Raw genomic sequence first — 19291 nt, forward strand, 5'->3', positions numbered from 1 at the left:
CCCCCTTTAAACTCCGACACTTACGATCGTCCAAAGAAACGGAAGGCGGGGGCTATCATGTGATGTAAACATGGCGGATTGACAGGCTCGGGGGGGTTGGAGGTTTGTATAGCCAGGTCTGCTGGGATTTGTAGTGCCCCAACACTATAGAATGGGCTTGATCTAGCCTGTGGCCAGCTATAACTGCATGATTGGCGGGGGACTCTCTGCAGGGCCCCCCAGGATCACTACTAGCAAGGTGCAGGGACAGGAGCAAGGTAAGTACTATGGGAGTGGGGGGGATTCATATGGGCAGTTGTGCTAAATGTTTGGTGTAATGCTGCTGGTGCAATTTGTAAGAACAGGACCCCCATTCTCGGAATCAGTGGGGGTCCCAGCGGTCAGACCAGCACCAACAACACATGTATCCCCTATCATGTGGTTAGGGAATAACCTTTGAACTTGGCACAACCATGACCCCTTTAAATGATAAAATTCAGTCTGCCTGTAGCCACCACTAGAGGGCGCTCCAATTTTATACATTGAAGTTATATCAAATCTATACACAATCGGGTCTTAAACATAACACAGGAAACCCCTGGGAATGTGTAGGACTGCTCCCACTGGTGACGGGAGGGATTCTCTACAGTAAGGGCAGAGATTTGCTATTTAAAGGGAACCTGCCGCCTGCATAAACTAACTTATGGTGCTGTTAGGGTAGGTGATGGAGCTGGGTGATGTATTTTCTACACCCATGTGGTTCCAGCGGTGCCCGCTGCTGAAGTCCGAGCAGTGCATGAAAATGTGACTCTTGTCACAGTGCTGTGTGCGCTCTCCCATAGACTTCTATAGCAGAACACACGCATGGGACTCTGAAAGGAGTCACATTTTTGGGAGCTGCATGGACTTCAGTGGGTGAGTATAAAAATGACATCACCCTGTGACATCACTCAACAGCACCAGAAGTTACTATCCGGTGCTTTAGACGGGGCCCTTTAGGCCGCTGTCTGCTTACCGCTCATCCTCCTTGTATGTGTTTACTTCTCTTAGGATAATGACCTGCATGTGAGGAGGTGAATCTGGTCGCCGACTACTGTACGGGACGACAGATGGCTGTAAACTGACTCCTGCCCACCAAGTACCATGAACGCCATCGTAGCTCTGTGCCACTTCTGTGAGCTCCATGGACCCCGCACCCTGTTTTGCACTGAAGCTCTACATTTACCCCTTCCTCAGGGGGCTGCCTGCGGAAATAGCCTGGGTCCAGGGGAGCAGGGGGAAGAGGAAGAAGGAGGAATTCAGATGAGCAGTAGGATCCGTTGTCACAGCCCTGCAGATGGTGCCAGTGCCGAGTCCAACAGCCCCAGGCTCAAGAAATCGGATATGTGTGAGGTAAGTAGGATGTACAGACACTGGAGGGGCAGTATTATAGTAGTTACATTCTTGTACATATGGAGCAGTATTATAGGAGTTATATTCTTGTACATATGGAGCAGTATTATAGGAGTTATATTCTTGTACATAGGGAGCAGTATTATAGGAGTTATATTCTTGTACATATGGAGCAGTATTATAGTAGTTATATTCTTGTACATAGGGGGCAGTATTATAGTAGTTATATTCTTGTACATAGAGGAGCAGTATTATAGGAGTTATATTCTTGTACATAGGGAGCAGTATTATAGGAGTTATATTCTTGTACATAGGGGGCAGTATTATAGTAGTTATATTCTTGTACATAGGGGGCAGTATTATAGTAGTTATATTCTTGTACATAGGGGGCAGTATTATGGTAGTTATATTCTTGTACATAGGAGCAGTATTATAGTAGTTATATTCTTGTACATACGGAGCAGTATTATAGGAGTTATATTCTGGTACATAGGAGCAGTATTATAGTAGTTATATTCTTGTACATAGGGGGCAGTATTATAGTAGTTATATTCTTGTACATAGGGGGCAGTATTATAGTAGTTATATTCTTGTACATAGGGGGCAGTATTATAGTAGTTATATTCTTGTACATAGGGGGCAGTATTATGGTAGTTATATTCTTGTACATAGGGGTAGTATTATAGTAGTTATATTCTTGTACATAGGGGCAGTATTATAGTAGTTATATTCTTGTACATAGGGAGCAGTATTATAGGAGTTATATTCTTGTACATATGGAGCAGTATTATAGGAGTTATATTCTTGTACATAGGGAGCAGTATTATAGGAGTTATATTCTTGTACATAGGGGGCAGTATTATAGTAGTTATATTCTTGTACATAGGGGGCAGTATTATAGTAGTTATATTCTTGTACATAGGGGGCAGTATTATGGTAGTTATATTCTTGTACATAGGAGCAGTATTATAGTAGTTATATTCTTGTACATACGGAGCAGTATTATAGGAGTTATATTCTGGTACATAGGAGCAGTATTATAGTAGTTATATTCTTGTACATAGGGGGCAGTATTATAGTAGTTATATTCTTGTACATAGGGGGCAGTATTATAGTAGTTATATTCTTGTACATAGGGGGCAGTATTATAGTAGTTATATTCTTGTACATAGGGGGCAGTATTATGGTAGTTATATTCTTGTACATAGGGGTAGTATTATAGTAGTTATATTCTTGTACATAGGGGCAGTATTATAGTAGTTATATTCTTGTACATAGGGAGCAGTATTATAGGAGTTATATTCTTGTACATAGGGGCAGTATTATAGGAGTTATATTCTTGTACATAGGGGTAGTATTATAGTAGTTATATTCTTGTACGTAGGGGCAGTATTATAGTAGTTATAGTCTTGTACGTAGGGGCAGTATTATAGTAGTTATATTCTTGTACGTAGGGGCAGTATTATAGTAGTTATATTCTTGTACGTAGGGGGCAGTATTATAGTAGTTATATTCTTGTACATAGGGGGCAGTATTATAGTAGTTATATTCTTGTACATAGGGGGCAGTATTATAGTAGTTATATTCTTGTACATGGGGGCAGTATTATAGTAGTTATATTCTTGTACATAGGGGGCAGTATTATAGTAGTTATATTCTTGTACATAGGGGGCAGTATTATAGTAGTTATATTCTCGTACATAGGGGGCAGTATTATAGTAGTTATATTCTTGTACGTAGGGGCAGTATTATAGTAGTTATATTCTTGTACATAGGGGGCAGTATTATAGTAGTTATATTCTTGTTCATAGGGAGCAGTATTATAGTAGTTATATTCTTGTTCATAGGGAGCAGTATTATAGTAGTTATATTCTTGTTCATAGGGGGCAGTATTATAGTAGTTATATTCTTGTTCATAGGGGCAGTATTATAATAGTTATATTCTTGTACATAGGGGGCAGTATTATAGTAGTTATATTCTTGTACATAGGGGCAGTATTATAGTAGTTATATTCTTGTACATAGGAGCAGTATTATAGTAGTTATATTCTTGTTCATAGGGGGCAGTATTATAGTAGTTACATTCTTGTACATAGGAGCAGTATTATAGTAGTTACATTCTTGTACATAGGGAGCAGTATTATAGTAGTTATATTCTTGTTCATAGGGGGCAGTATTATAATAGTTATATGCTTGTACATAGGGGGCAGTATTATAGTAGTTATATTCTTGTACATAGGGGGCAGTATTATAGTAGTTATATTCTTGTACATAGGGGGCAGTATTATAGTAGTTATATTCTTGTATATAGGAGACAGTATTATAGTAGTTACATTCTTGTACATAGGGGGCAGTATTATAGTAGTTATATTCTTGTACATAGGAACAGTATTATAGTAGTTATATTCTTGTACATAGGAGCAGTATTATAGTAGTTATATTCTGGTACATAGGGGGCAGTATTATAGTAGTTATATTCTTGTACATAGGGGACAGTATTATAGTAGTTATACTCTTGTACATAGGGGCAGTATTATACAAGTTATATTCTTGTACATAAGGGGCAGTATTATAGTAGTTATATTCTTGTACATAGGAGGCAGTATTATAGTTGCTATATTTTTGTACATAGGGGGCAGTATTATAGTAGTTATATTCTTGTACATAGGTTGCAGTATTATAGTAGTTATATTCTTGTCCATAGGGGGCAGTATTATAGTAGTTATATTCTTGTACATACGAGCAGTATTATAGTAGTTATATTCTTGTACATAGGGGGCAGTATTATAGTAGTTATATTATTGTACATATGAGCAGTATTATAGTAGTTATATTCTTGTACATAGGGGGCAGTATTATAGTAGTTATATTCTTGTACATAGGGGGCAGTATTATAGTAGTTATATTCTTGTACATAGGGGCAGTATTATAGTAGTTATATTCTTGTACATAGGAGCAGTATTATAGTAGTTATATTCTTGTACATAGGAGCAGTATTATAGTAGTTATATTCTTGTACATAGGGAGCAGTATTATAGTAGTTATATTCTTGTTCATAGGAGCAGTATTATAGTAGTTATATTCTTGTACATAGGAGCAGTATTATAGTAGTTATATTCTTGTACATAGGGAGCAGTATTATAGTAGTTATATTCTTGTGCATAGGAGCAGTATTATAGTAGTTATATTCTTGTACATAGGGAGCAGTATTATAGTAGTTATATTCTTGTGCATAGGAGCAGTATTATAGTAGTTATATTCTTGTACATAGGGGGCAGTATTATAGTAGTTATATTCTTGTACATAGGAGGCAGTATTATAGTAGTTATATTCTTGTACATAGGAGCAGTATTATAGTAGTTATATTCTTGTACATAGGAGCAGTATTATAGTAGTTATATTCTTGTACATAGGGAGCAGTATTATAGTAGTTATATTCTTGTACATAGGGAGCAGTATTATAGTAGTTATATTCTTGTTCATAGGAGCAGTATTATAGTAGTTATATTCTTGTACATAGGAGCAGTATTATAGTAGTTATATTCTTGTGCATGGGAGCAGTATTATAGTAGTTATATTCTTGTGCATAGGAGCAGTATTATAGTAGTTATATTCTTGTACATAGGGAGCAGTATTATAGTAGTTATATTCTTGTGCATAGGAGCAGTATTATAGTAGTTATATTCTTGTACATAGGGGGCAGTATTATAGTAGTTATATTCTTGTACATAGGAGGCAGTATTATAGTAGTTATATTCTTGTACATAGGAGGCAGTATTATAGTAGTTATATTCTTGTACATAGGGGGCAGTATTATAGTAGTTATATTCTTGTACATAGGGGGCAGTATTATAGTAGTTATATTCTTGTACATAGGGGGCAGTATTATAGTAGTTATATTCTTGTACATAGGGGGCAGTATTATAGTAGTTATATTCTTGTACATAGGGGGCATTATTATCGTAGTTATATTCTTGTACACAAGGGGCAGTATTATAGTAGTTATATTCTTGTACACAGGGGGCAGTATTATAGTAGTTATATTCTTGTACACAGGGGGCAGTATTATAGTAGTTATATTCTTGTACATATAGGGGCAGTATTACAGTAGTTATATTCTTGTACATAGGGGGCAGTATTATAGTAGTTATATTCTTGTACATAGGGGGCAGTATTATAGTAGTTATATTCTTGTACATAGGGGGCAGTATTATAGTAGTTATATTCTTGTACATAGGGGGCAGTATTATAGTAGTTATATTCTTGTACATAGGGGGCAGTATTATAGTAGTTATATTCTTGTACATAGGGGGCAGTATTATAGTAGTTATATACTTGTACATAGGGACCAGTATTATAGTAGTTATATTCTTGTATATAGGAGCAGTATTATAGTGGTTTTATTATTGTACATATGGGGGCAGTATTATAGTAGTTATATTCTTGTACATAAGGGGGGCAGTATTATAGTAGTAGATTTATTTTTGCACATAGTGGCAGTATTATAGTAGTTATATTCTTGTACATAAGGGGGGCAGTATTATAGTAGTAGATTTATTTTTGCACATAGGGAGCAGTATTATAGTAGTTATATTCTTGTACATATGGGGGGCAGTATTATAGTAGTAGTTATTTTTGCACATAGGGGGCAGTATTACAGTAGTTATATTCTTGCATTTATTCTTACCTTTTTTTCCGCTAATTTAGGGCTGCCGGTCTTTGGATGTTGGCCATCCTGGGTACATCAGTCATGATAAGGAGACCTCCATTAAATACGTCAGCCACCAGCACCCCAACCATCCGCAGCTCTTCAGTATTGTGCGGCAGGCTTGTGTGCGCAGCTTAAGCTGTGAGGTAATAAGAGTGATGTCCTCATAAGTTTTGTATGGGGAGAAAAAAATTGTCTACTATCTTGTGTATACAGCTCCTATGCAGGCCTATGTGTTGCTGTGGCTAGAGAATCCATTCCATTTGCCTCATCTGCAGATCGCAGAAGAGAAATCAGAGGGGAGAGAGTAACTCATGACGGCATGATCAGACTCCACAGGGTTTGTTTGTAGTCTTGCTATGAAGACACACAGGTCTGTTTAACCCCTTAGTGACCACCCTGTTGCTTTTTACGTCCTGAGTAAGTGGGCTTTAATCCTTAGGGCTGTAAAAACACGCTCGCCCTAGGGATTAAAGCCCCGGGGGCTGTGGATGTGACAGCTCTCTGCTGTTTGCTGCCAGAGGTAGCCGACAACCTGGAACTGTCATGGGGAGCTGTGATATGCGACACCTGGTCACAAGATCGCAGTTATCCAATTGTATTGACTCCGGAAAAGAAACTGCGGTCAAAATACTCATGACCCCTCTCAGTGAATACATTGACGGGTATGCTTTTTAAAATAGGGTCAGTTATGGGGGTATCTATCATTCTGACACCTATGAGCCTTTGCAACCTTGGCTTGGTGCAGGAAAACAAAATATTCCTCAAAATTTCATGTTAAATTTGTACGTCTCCTAAATGGGTAAAAAAGACTAGTTTTTCCAATGTGCATTCAGAATAACGTAAACTGATGGAAATATATATCTTATCAGAAATGTGTTCAGTATGTTTGAACATATTTGAGATATTGCAGTTGAAATGACAATTTTTTTTTTTCAAAATTTTCCCGATTTTTGTCGCTTTTAATAAATATACACAAATTCTATCGGTCTATTTTTACCACCTAAATGAAGTACAACATGTGGAGAAAAAACAATGTCAGGATTACTTGGATATGCAAAACCTTTACGGAGTTATTCTATGTTAAAGTGACACTTGTCAGATACCCAAAATTTGGCTTTGTCACTAAGGGGTTAAGATTTGTATACACAAATAGACAGTGTTTATCTATTTTTGTTTTTACTCTGAGATGTTTTATAGAAGCAGTGGAACAATAAAATAGGGGCTGCATATTCTTAAGATTGGCTCCTGCTTTTGTGTCAAAGCCAAGTGGTCATTTCCATGAATATGGCTTTTGTCGCCTAGGTGTGCCCTGGCAGGGAAGGTCCCATCTTTTTTGGGGATGAGCAGCACGGGTTTGTCTTCAGCCACACATTCTTCATCAAGGATAGCCTCGCCCGGGGGTTTCAGCGCTGGTACAGCATCATCGTCGTCATGATGGACAGGATCTACCTGATCAACTCCTGGCCCTTCTTGTTGTCCAAGATCAGAGGGGTCATAGATGAACTTCAAGGCAAGGCATTTAAAGTAAGAAAAGCACACCCCAAAACTTGTGTGGGTGTCAGAGATTTCCCCCCCTCCCCTCTTCCATCACACCCGTTTACATTTCCAGGAGAATACAGGTCTACTATATTTTGCAGGTGTTTGAAGCAGAACAGTTTGGGTGTCCTCAGCGCCCTCTTCGGATTAACACCGCGTTCACACCATTCTTACACCAGAGAAATGGCAATGCGGCTCGATCCCTGACATCCCTTACCAATGATGATAACTTATGGGCCTGTCTGCACACGTCCTTCGCCTGGTAATTATTAGTCTCGTTGGTTTACGTCAAAAATGTTTAGTAATTTCTTCTAGGCTGCGATCCGCTCACCTGAATATAAAGGTGCTTTATGAACCGCTTCTGATATCACCGTGTGCTTGAATATTCACATGCTGATCGTGGCATCGATGTGGGGGTGACTTGAATTGCAAATCCTTACAATGTGCCTTAGTGTATGTATGAACACATATGGCAGATTGGCTGCAGAATCTCCGCAGCGACAAATCTTCACCAACGGATGTGGATCTCACTCCTTCAAATGAGGAGCTGAAATCCGCACCAAAATTCACATAGCCCCCAGGAGTAGGCAACTAGGGGGCCAAAAGTTTTTTTTCAAATTTTTAAGGGGCCTTTCTTTTTGAGGTAGACACCTTTTTTATCTAGCAGACGTGTAGTGTTCACTTAGTGTATATATAGTCTATGTGACACGGAGGGAGATTTGACGGCTAATGCATGGCTAATCATTTCATTGCCAAATATAGGATCCACCTTTTAGCTCTTTTCACCGGGGTAATCGGCTGTCAAGTCCACAATACATAGGAATGGGAAAGGAACTGCTGTATCCGCCTATGCATTGTATCTACTATGCTGGACTAATAATCGTGGAGATGAACTCCACTCCAAGTCATATGTAAGGTTCGGGCTGATGTATCGTGAACTTCGGATGTTAATGCTGATCCTCTGCTTGCATCGTCTTATTTGGTATTGTGGTATAACCTGACAAGGTTTTTGGCAGGTTACTGAAGGCTTGTGGTTGTCGCCTGACAGAGAAGCTACTGGAGGGAGCCCCCACAGAAGATACGTTGGTGCAGATGGAGAAGCAAGCAGGTATGTGAGATCACCCACTTATTGGTATGTAAGAAACTATGGTAGGAGCTGCTGCGGTGCGCATTGCTGAACCACCAGGGAGCTGCAGTTACCGCTGTGCTACAGAAGACTGGGAGCTCCAGATATCAATATACCACAAACAAATGGGTGCGATGTCTTCGGGTCGCCAGGGCCTCTGGAGGTCGCCGGGTCGCCAGGGCCTCTGGATGTCACCAGGGCTTCCAGAGACTGTGTGCTGGCAGTTATGCACTTGAGAATCTTAATAAGTTCATTCATATGATTTGGGTTTCATTTTCCTGCAGACTTGGAAGAAGAGTGTGCGGCCTGGGAGAGTCATGAGGAAGAGGAGGGTCGACCCCGACCCCAGCCTGAAGTTCTGGAGGGAAGAGAGCTGTCCAAATGCCATACAGATTCCTCTACCCTGTCGGATTGCAGCTGGAACATGCGGAGGACAGCTGTGTTCCGGTCTCTGCGGCACATGAGACAGGTAACTTGAGCGGTTATATCCAGTGTACAAGCAATCCGCTGTACTGCCATGCATCTGATCATTTATGTTATTGCCCTGGCTTGGCGGCATTGGGTGCCAGATTCAGAATCCTTATTTTCCCAGTTTTCCAGTCTTCTGATCATATGCCAGCTTTAGTATATAGTCCAAGTTGGAAAAGTTAGCTACTTCCTCTCTGTCTGTCACTCCCGAGCTATATCTCCCAACATTGCTGATTTGTCATTAGCTTAAAGGGCCACTCCAGTAAAATGTGAGAACTTTTTTTTTTCTTTTTTATGTAACCAGTATATATAAGTTGACTTGTATTACCTTGTTTAGTTATCCTTTTCTATATGAAACTTCCTGGAGACCTTCTTGTCAGGTGGGTCATGTGATCTCATTGTGACCAGCTGGAAATTATTTGTCCTTCTGTTCTCTCCAGGAGTCATTATCTCAGTCACCAGCACCTCCTGTGTGATGAAATTACATGGACTGTTCCACACAGGCTCATTATAGGGAGGAGCAGAAACTCCTATTACAGTTACTGGCTGGTCATGTGATTCTGTACTGATGCATTATGGGATTACTAGCAAAGCATAAATGAAGAGAAAGCAGGGAGAAATATATAAATCATGATGACGCCTGATAAGTATCAGACAGAAGGCTGCACTGCGTGGAAGTGACTGCAGTATACATAATTGTGCAATAGTTTTAGACAAATGTGCAAAAATGCTGCAAAGTAAGAATTCCTTTAAAAATATAAACGTGAACTTTTTTTGTCAGTTAACAAAAGGCAAAGTGAGTGATCCAAAGAGAAATGTAAAGTCAGTATTTAGTGTGATCACCCTTTACCTTCAGAACAGCATCAGTTCCTCTTGGTACACTTGCACACAGTCAGGGATGTTGTAGGATTATAGTCAGGTGTATGATTAACCAATTATACCAAACAGGTGCTAATAATCATCATTTTCATGTAGAAGTTGAAAAATAAACAGCTGTGTAGGAGGCTTAAAAGTGGGCGAGGAACAGAATAACTCTGCTACAATGGTGAGGTTGTGGAAGACAGTTTCATGTCACAGGTTATACACCATGGCAAGACTGAGCACAGAAACAAGGTAGTTATACTGATCAGGTGCCGGGGATGCATTTAATACATGAAGAGGCCTTTTCATGTATTAAGCACACAGTGCGCTGGAAGAAATTTGTACCAAGCCTGGTGTCGAAAGAGCCAAGCTTAGTTAAGTTCCCCCATCATGTCTAGTAGTGCCATCCGCTCAGAATTAGTAGAAACCAGTCAGACGCAGGTACACCCATCTACTCGGAGAAGTCTGACCCTACCTTTGATGTAGAAACAAGATCAGTGACTCAAATATGCACGTAAACCTAGGAACTAAGGGGGCAGAAAAATGGCAGCAGGTGCTCTAGACTGATGAGTTTCTGTATGCAGGCTGCAGTGCAGCATGCTGGAGAGCGGTATAATAGTGGGTGTCTGCAGGCAGCAGTGAAGCATGTTGGAGAGTGGTGCAATAATGAGTGTCTGCAAGCAGTGAAGCATGGTGGAGAGTGGTACAATAATGAGTTTCTGCAGACTGCACTAAAGCATGGGGGACAGCAGTACAATAATGAGTGTCTGCAGGTAGCAGTAAAGCATGGTGGAGAGCGGTACAATGATGGCCGTCTGCAGGCAGCAGTGAAGCATGGTGGAGAGCGGTACAATGACTGCCTGCAGTGAAGCATGGTGGACAGCACTACAATAATGAGTGTCTGCAGGTACCAGTGAAGCATGGTGGAGAGCGGTACAATAATGGGCATCTGCAGGCAGCAGTGAAGCCTGGTGGAGAGCGGTACAATAATGAGTGTCTGCAGGCAGCAGTGAAGCCTGGTGGAGAGCGGTACAATAATGGCTGTCTGCAGTGAAACATGGTGGAAGTTTCTAGGGGCTGCATTTCAGCAAGTTGAGTTTGGTATTACTCAGGATTATTGGTGTCCTCAATGTTGAGAAATCCATCAAGGAGACGTATGATTGGCTCCAAATTTATTCTGCCACACGACAAGAATGCCAAATGTACAGACATGTCATTAAGAACTATCTTAAGCATTAAGAAGAACAAGGAGTCCAGGAAGTGATGATTTGGCCCCACAGTCTTTTGTTCAGTCACTTTGCATTGTGTTGATTGAAAAAATAAACTATTAACACATCTATTTTTGAGGGCGTTCCTACTCTGCAGTATTTTTCACACCTACCTAAAACTTTTGCTCAGCACTGATGAGCGGACGCCAATTTCGCGATATCTGGTTCTAGCTTCATCGATTGCAGTCTCAAGTCGCCCCTTACGCATATCTGAAGTTTGTCAGGAGCTGCTGAACCGCGCTGAAGCCCCTCTCCACTAAGTACGTAGATGGAACTCTAACACGAGCAACTTAACTTCCTGCCCTAGGATAGGAATTCTTCACTTCTACCCAAAAACATTCATAGCCGCATTGTAGGAAAAGTTCTTGGGCTTCGCTATCGGGTTTCAAGTCTGTCAACTGCCCTTGTAATCTGGGATGAAATTCTCCTGCATCTGCTGAAAATGGATTGAGTACCCATGTTGGTATTTGAAGGGTACATAGATCATGAAACCTGGCTTGTTTGAGGTGTGAGCAAGAACGTCTAGGTCTGCATCTTGAAATTTGTCTCCGTCTTCGCGTGCAATTTCTTGAAGACTTGGAAACTGACAGAGCTCGTATTGAGATCTCTCCCCGCTCCCCCCTGCTCACTCCCGCAACCCACCGCTCACCCCCGCCGGCACCCGAATCTTTGCGGACGACCAGGCAGATACTCAAAAAGGATGATACTCGCTCGAGTATTTGTCCTTAACGAGTATGCTCGCTCATCTCTAATTCTCAACGAAAACCGAGGTATCACTACTAATTTTTTAGAAAAATATAGTTACTAGACGAAAAAAAAATCAACAAAGCAAACGTCAGAACGCCCCCGACGCCCCTTTTCGTTCCGCCGCCCCCTTGAGAAGTAAAAAACGCCCCCAATGAGGCAATAACTCCTGCGTTTAAAACCACTGACAACGTCTCTGATGGACCAGTAAATGTGGAGTCCCCAATAAAAGAAACCAATTCATGTTCTCCAGGCAGAGATAGTCCGGCCGGACTCTGCACACAACGGGGCCGACCCCTGGTCACTATTCTGTACTAATGACAGTATTTGTGTCCTGTTTGCATCCAGGTGCTCGGTGCTTCTGCCTTCCGCATGCTGGCCTGGCACATACTAATGGGAAATCAGGTTATCTGGAAGGGACAAGACCGAGAACTCATCCAGTCTGCGTTTGATGTCCTGCAGGTAAGTGCAGCTGATAGATATCTATCTATATGCTAGGTTACATGGGATACCTTACCACCACCTTGATCGTTTCTTCTTCCGTATCTCAGGCCATGCTACCTGTGGGCTGTGTCCGTGTGATCTCCTACAGTGAGAAGTACGAAGATGCCTATAGGTGTAACTTCCTGGGACTGAGCCCCCAGGCGGAGATCCCCTCACATGTGCAATCCTCTGGTGAGCGTTATGCCCAACAGTTTATAAACTAGAGACCTAAGGATGTAGCAGAGCCAGTAGGGCGTAACTGTGTTTTCTGCAGTCATGGTAAGATTGTGGCAACTCGCAATGAATCTTGTGATCATCAAAAAATTCTGACTGCGTTTTCATAAGTAATTGTTCCGCTCAGAAAATGGTGACTGCCCTGTACTGGCATTATACCCTCAGGTTGGCATTACCCCCTCAATCAAAGTGCTGACGACCACTTGTCTGTCAATCCATGTGTATGTGTTGTGTGAATTACATGCAGAGCCTGACACCACCTGTGATGTCAGTTACTGGCTCTTAGCTCCGCTCCCTGATCACATGACGGTGACGTCATCACAGCTCCTTTACCCTTGTGCACTGAATGAGGGATTATAGGCAGACTACATCCCCCACAAACCCCTGCTGCCTCAGTTGCTATGGATACAGCAGTACTCAATCTGGAAGTTTGTAGCTGGTTGTGAGACAGCTGGACACCTGTGGGGAGACTCCAATAAATGACACCTCACAAGTTTACACATCATACCTCGTGTGCTGACAGGACTCCTGATGTCACCGTTATGTGATTAGTCACATGGTCTCTGAGCTGAATGAGGGATTATGGGCGGACTACATCCCCTATAAAGCCCCATGGCCTTAGTTGCTATGGATAAAGCAGTACTCAGTCTGGCGGTTTGTAGCTGGTTATGAGACAGCTGCACACCTGTGTGGAGACTCTCTCAAGTGCTAATGCCCCCCCCCCCCCCCCCCCCCAGTCCAGCCTTCATCTAATCGTGAACTGTTGCCCTGTGGTTAAAAAAACCGTTGCTGTCGTGCAAGCATGCCACCACAGAGCGTTCAATGCCACCGTGAAGCTAATGCAGCTTACATGACACAGCGATAAGCCATGATTTCACCTCAGCCACCAGCTGAAGTTTGTCAAACACATGCAGGTGAAATGCGAAAGCTGCGAGTCAACATGTCTCCTCAGCGAGCTGCTGAAGTTCATAAATCACATGCAGCTCATATGCGAAAGCAATGTAACAGAGCTGTGTGTGTATGACGTGCATGTAGCAGAGCTGTGTGTCGCCACCGGAAACACTGGTACTATAACTTCCTAATAACTACTAGTATGTGTTATACATGGTACCAGTAATGCCTTATTTTGCCTTGACAGAATTTGCAGTCATGATTGATGTCCGCACAGCTCCAGGATCCAACCTTTACCCAGTCTTGTTTGTAGATGATGAGCCGCTCAGCAAGTATGAATTTGTGGTGACAAGTGGGAGCCCAGTAGCCACCGACAGGGGTGAGCATCTTGGAGATGAGATTTACATATAGTTATTCTTACACTGTCCGTTGGCATCTTGATGCCTCAATCTATAACTCTGTCCTACTCTTCTCCAGAGCTGCATATAAATGTCTTGTTACCGGATGCTTTATCTCCCGCAGTGGGACTGACGATCCTGAACAAGATCGAAGCTGCTCTGAGTAACGAGAACCTGTCAATGGATGTGGTGGAGCAGTGCTTGGTGTGTCTTAAGGAGGAGTGGATGAAGTAAGGGGCTATAGCTTCTTCTGTTGGGGGAATCGGGAGAAACGCTGGTAGTACACAAATGTTATATATAGTGATCTGCCCAACCACTAGCCTAATATTGTGAGGCTCCCCTCTCTAAGCTGTCGAGGCCCTGACTCCACAAACCCGCCGCAGTAAAACGCTCCCATTGTTTGCAATGAGGCCTCGCAGACATGCGCTCAAACGTGGCATTTTCTAGCTCCCTGATTTTCGAGCGCTGGTGTTAAAATCACGGCGTTTTGCCGACAGCACATGTGCGAGCGACCTTACTGTTTTCAAGATTTCTGTCTCTTGTCAGTCAATATCACAAAAGCATATTAGAAAGTTTCTAAACTTTTAGGCCGCTTTCACGTGGACGATAAAATCGCATGATTTTGCCACAATGTGATAGCGCGCGAAAACGCATGTATGTGAAGCCCATGATTTCCAATGGGTTTCTTTAATAATTTTGTCCGGTTTTATCTGTTTTGTGGATGACGTCACAATTTTATCCACTTTGGTCTGGCAAAGGGTCTGGAGTTTAGAAAAGACCTTAGCAGAAGAGACGGTCCGGCCCGCCCATTGGACGGGTGGGTCCTCGTGAGCAACTTTTTAAAGCCATTTTCCAAGGTATGCCACTGCCTTTAGTTGTACAAACGGGGAGACTTCACTGACATCTTAGTATTTACAGTTTTACATGCTGGAAAATGCTGACAACAGGTTCCCTTAAAGGGGTTGTCCCGCGCCGAAACGGGTTTTTTTTTTTTTCAACCCCCCCCCCGTTCGGCGCGAGACAACCCCGATGCAGGGAGGTAAAGAAAGCTCACCGGAGCGCTTACCTGAATCCCCGCGCTCCGGTGACTTCTCTACTCACCGCTGAAGATGGCCTCTTCCTCCGTGGACCGCAGCTCTTCTGTGCGGTCCATTGCCGATTCCAGCCTCCTGATTGGCTGGAATCGGCACGTGACGGGGCGGAGCTACACGGAGCTACACGGAGCCCCATAGAAGACTGCAGAAGACCCGGACTGCGCAAGCGCGGCTAATTTGGCCATCGGAGGGCGAAAATTAGTCGGCACCATGGAGACGAGGACGCCAGCAACGGAACAGGTAAGTATAAAACTTTTTATAACTTCTGCATGGCTCATAATTAATGCACAATGTATATTACAAAGTGCATTATTATGGCCATGCAGAAGTGTACAGACCCACTTGCTGCCTCGGGACAACCCCTTTAAGGCCAGAGTCACACAAACGGGTGTATTCGCGTGCGCATGAGCATAGCGTTTTTGAGTAATGCTTTCTTGCATATCAGCAGAATTTACCTGTGGGCTGTGTCCGTGTGATCTCCTACAGTGAGAAGTACGAAGATGCCTATAGGTGTAACTTCCTGGGACTGAGCCCCCAGGCGGAGATCCCCTAACATGTGCAATCCTCTGGGCGTTATCATACAAAGGTTACTATTACAAAGGTTACAAATATTGATCATAAGTCTTATTGACATCTACAAAACAGGCTCAAAGCTCTTAAGGTTCGTCTAGACAAGGAAATAGCTTCAGTCATGGTATTGTTATCTCATTATACTCTATTTCTGTTGACTAACTATGTCTTTATGTTAACATAGTTTAGTATTGCTATTTTTCCTATTGACTTATTTTATGATCCTTGATTCTAGCACTACAAAGAATAGGTTTAGCCTTCTATAAAAGGGCCAATAGTCCAATCAGATACGAAATGCATACACTTATTGCATTCTGAAGCTTAAAGGGGTTGTCCCGCGCCGAAACGGGTTTTTTTAATTTTTTCAATAGGCCCCCCGTTCGGCGCGAGACAAACACAAGGGATGGGTTAAAAAATAAAAACAGTTTAGTACTTACCCGAATCCCCGCTCTGCGGCGACTTCTTTCTTACCTTAGCAAGATGGCCGCCGGGATCTTCACCCACGATGCACCGCGGGTCTTCACCCATGGTGCACCGTGGGCTCTGTGCGGTCCATTGCCGATTCCAGCCTCCTCATTGGCTGGAATCGGCACACGTGACGGGGCGGAGCTACGAGCACCAGCTCTCCGGAACGAGCGGGCCCATTCACCAGGGAGAAGACCGGACTGCGCAAGCGCGTCTAATCGGCGATTAGACGCTGAAATTAGACGGCACCATGGCGACAGGGACGCTAGCAACGCAGCAGGTAAGTGAATAACTTCTGTATGGCTCATAATTAATGCACGATGTGCATTAATATGGCCATACAGAAGTGCTGAACCCCACTTTCTTTCGTGGGACAACCCCTTTAACAGTTTATGTGCTGTGACACACGCATTTTTTTTTTGTGTATTGCACATGTATTTACGCACCCCTCTATTGACTTCAAGGGGGAGCTTTGGTGCGTAAATATGCAGAAAAATAGAGCATGGCTTTTTTCTTTTCTTTCCGTGACCGAAATGCATCTGCAAAATATGGAAAGGTGAATGAACCAATTGAAATCAATGGGTCCTACTCTTTGCATATTGCGCACATAAATACGCGCGTGTGAAGCCGGCCTAAAAATGTTGCACTTTCTCTTCTGTATTTCACCTCTAAAGACGTCACGGCTTCTAATACTAATTAACGATGTATATATTTATTTACATTTTAGTAAAGTGAAAGTGCTTTTCAAGTTCACCAAAGTGGACAGTCGCCCCAAAGAGGACACACAGAAGCTGCTGGGCATTCTGGGAGCGTCAGAGGAGGACAATGTAAAACTGCTCAAATTCTGGATGACCGGCCTCAGCAAGACCTACAAGTCCCACCTAATGTCCAGCGTGCGCAGCCCCACCTCCTCCGAGTGTCGCAACTAACCGCTTTTATATGCAAGAAGCAAAGGAGGAAACAGCAGTATTGGACATGGACCTTGTGTATGATCTCAGTGGCTCGGAGGGCGTCCACCAGCAGGGGGCGCTGTAGTACATTAGTCTGGATAGTTCTACTGGAATAGATGAACCTATCTATAGGATGTACAGATGTGCAGCCTCACGTCTCCCTGTACCTTATGTAACACAACCACTGGGCCCTGCTTGCCTGTATAGGTGCTTGCACATGTACTACCATATAGATGACCGCCTCCCATGTAATGCACTTGGCGCAGGAGGGTCCCATGAAGGATGCAGGAAAAGTCAGACTGCAGTTATTAGTGGCACTGCGGACCGCATATATGTGCCCCATAGCACAGCCTTAACAGAAGAGCTGGGGGTTCTGGGATATTGATACTTGGCATTGTTTTACTGTATTTGCTAGTAAAAGCTTAAAGGGACACTCCGCTGATTGTTTTCGTTTTTAAACTCATTCATTGTGTAGCTGTCTCCCGGTTTCCTCAGATGGTCATGTGATCTCCGTTTTGATCAGCTCAGATTTTTGGGGGGTTCTTTGTTCCTTTTCTAGTCTTGTCTGCAGGGGGCGCAGTTATTGATAATGATCACACAGCTCCTGTCACACAGCTATGATAGAGGAGATCTGTATATTTATGGTCTGTAGCTTATTTGAAAGAATATAAGACTAATGGAAAGCATTTGTATAGCTGATGAATCATGGGATAGATGTGAAAGTGAAACCAAGATCTTTTATCATCAAGATGGTAGCTGGTAAAGGGGCTGCACTCCAGGGAAGGGGCTGGAAAACACAAAGGAGACCTCCAGAGTATGGCAATCATGAATATAGCCTACATTGAATAATTAACTTAATTGCTCATGTCAGTGAATGGGAACGTGGTTGCTTGTATTTATTAATGCGCACATAAAAGTACAGTAAAGCTACATTCACACGGGGAGCGCAATATTGGGCCAAGAAACTCAGTCCGATATCGTACTGGTCAGCGTTCGTTTCACCCGCGGATGTGAGGCATTTCTAATTGAAAAAGGCCTCGCATCGCTTCTGTGCGATTCCGATCCTCACGCACGATAGAGGATCCAAGTGTTTGCCATTGATTTCAATGGGAAACATCTCATCGTTCGGCAAGCAATGTCTTTTTACGGTCCCATTGAAAACCATGGGCGATATGTTCCGAAGAATGTAAAAATTGTACATACAGTGGGGTGTTTTTTTTGTCTGTTTTTGTTTTTTTACCTGGCAGCCTCGCTGTGAGGGAAAACATCGCTGATGTGTGTGACTGCAGTCAAAGGAATTAAAGGAGATGTCCCGCGCCGAAACGGGTTTTTTTTTTTTTAAACCCCCCCCCCCCCCCCGTTCGGCGCGAGACAACCCCGATGCAGGGGTTAAAAAACCCACCCGCACAGCGCTTACCTGAATCCCGGCGGTCCGGCGTCTTCATACTCACCTGCTGAAGATGGCCGCCGGGATCCTCTGTCTTCATGGACCGCAGGGCTTCTGTGCGGTCCATTGCCGATTCCAGCCTCCTGATTGGCTGGAATCGGCACGTGACGGGGCGGAGCTACACGGAGCCCCATAGAGAAGAGGAGAAGACCCGGACTGCGCAAGCGCGGCTAATTTGGCCATCGGAGGGCGAAAATTAGTCGGCACCATGGAGACGAGGACGCCAGCAACGGAGCAGGTAAGTATAAAACTTTTTATAACTTCTGTATGGCTCATAATTAATGCACAATGTACATTACAAAGTGCATTATTATGGCCATGCAGAAGTGTATAGACCCACTTGCTGCCGCGGGACAACCCCTTTAAGTTCATGTTCACACAAGTTTTGTGCTGGTGTGAATGAAGCCTAAGATGCACAAATACACAATGCTCATTGCACAAATCTACACACATCCCTGTGATACCGGCCCTGCTAAAAGCCTTTATTTTGGGTCTCCAGGATGTGCCCGGAACAGGTTTTGGGGCCCATTTGAGCTTTATTCGCACATGCGTGTGCGCGCACACACATACGCAGCTATTTACCCTTGTAAATACACAGGGCCCTCTGAATCCAATGCATTCTTTGTGATGCCTGGCGTATTTGTGCGGGTAAATAGCTAATAGCTGGTTATATA

At 43.1% G+C, this 19291-nt stretch overlaps 1 protein-coding gene across 2 annotated transcripts; it reads left to right on the forward strand.

The window, feature by feature from the left end:
- Positions 1-40: 40 nt before the first annotated feature.
- Positions 41-17603, forward strand: FLCN (folliculin). 2 transcript variants are annotated; one of them, XM_066576691.1, is made up of 12 exons: positions 41-102; positions 1030-1371; positions 6079-6225; positions 7385-7606; positions 7720-7880; positions 8635-8726; positions 9029-9213; positions 12434-12547; positions 12637-12760; positions 13941-14072; positions 14216-14321; positions 16948-17603. In XM_066576691.1, the coding sequence occupies exons 2-12, from the start codon at positions 1123-1125 to the stop codon at positions 17147-17149; spliced, it is 1734 nt and encodes a 577-aa protein (XP_066432788.1). In that variant the 5' UTR covers positions 41-102; positions 1030-1122; the 3' UTR covers positions 17150-17603. The 2 variants fall into 2 exon arrangements, with proteins under 2 accessions (XP_066432788.1, XP_066432787.1); XM_066576690.1 differs by having other exon boundaries at positions 48-257.
- The last annotated feature ends 1688 nt before the right edge of the window (positions 17604-19291 follow it).

The sequence above is a fragment of the Eleutherodactylus coqui genome, chromosome 8 (assembly GCF_035609145.1).
Source record: "Eleutherodactylus coqui strain aEleCoq1 chromosome 8, aEleCoq1.hap1, whole genome shotgun sequence".
Taxonomy (NCBI): Eukaryota; Metazoa; Chordata; class Amphibia; order Anura; family Eleutherodactylidae; genus Eleutherodactylus; species Eleutherodactylus coqui.

Excerpts from the sequence above, each read along its gene's own strand:
- FLCN (XM_066576691.1), top strand. The coding sequence starts at position 1,123 with ATGAACGCCATCGTAGCTCTGTGCCACTTCTGTGAGCTCCATGGACCC. Across the intron at positions 6,226-7,384 it reads TGCGCAGCTTAAGCTGTGAG|GTGTGCCCTGGCAGGGAAGG; the intron begins GTAATAAGAGTG and ends TTTGTCGCCTAG. Across the intron at positions 12,548-12,636 it reads CTGCGTTTGATGTCCTGCAG|GCCATGCTACCTGTGGGCTG; the intron begins GTAAGTGCAGCT and ends TCCGTATCTCAG.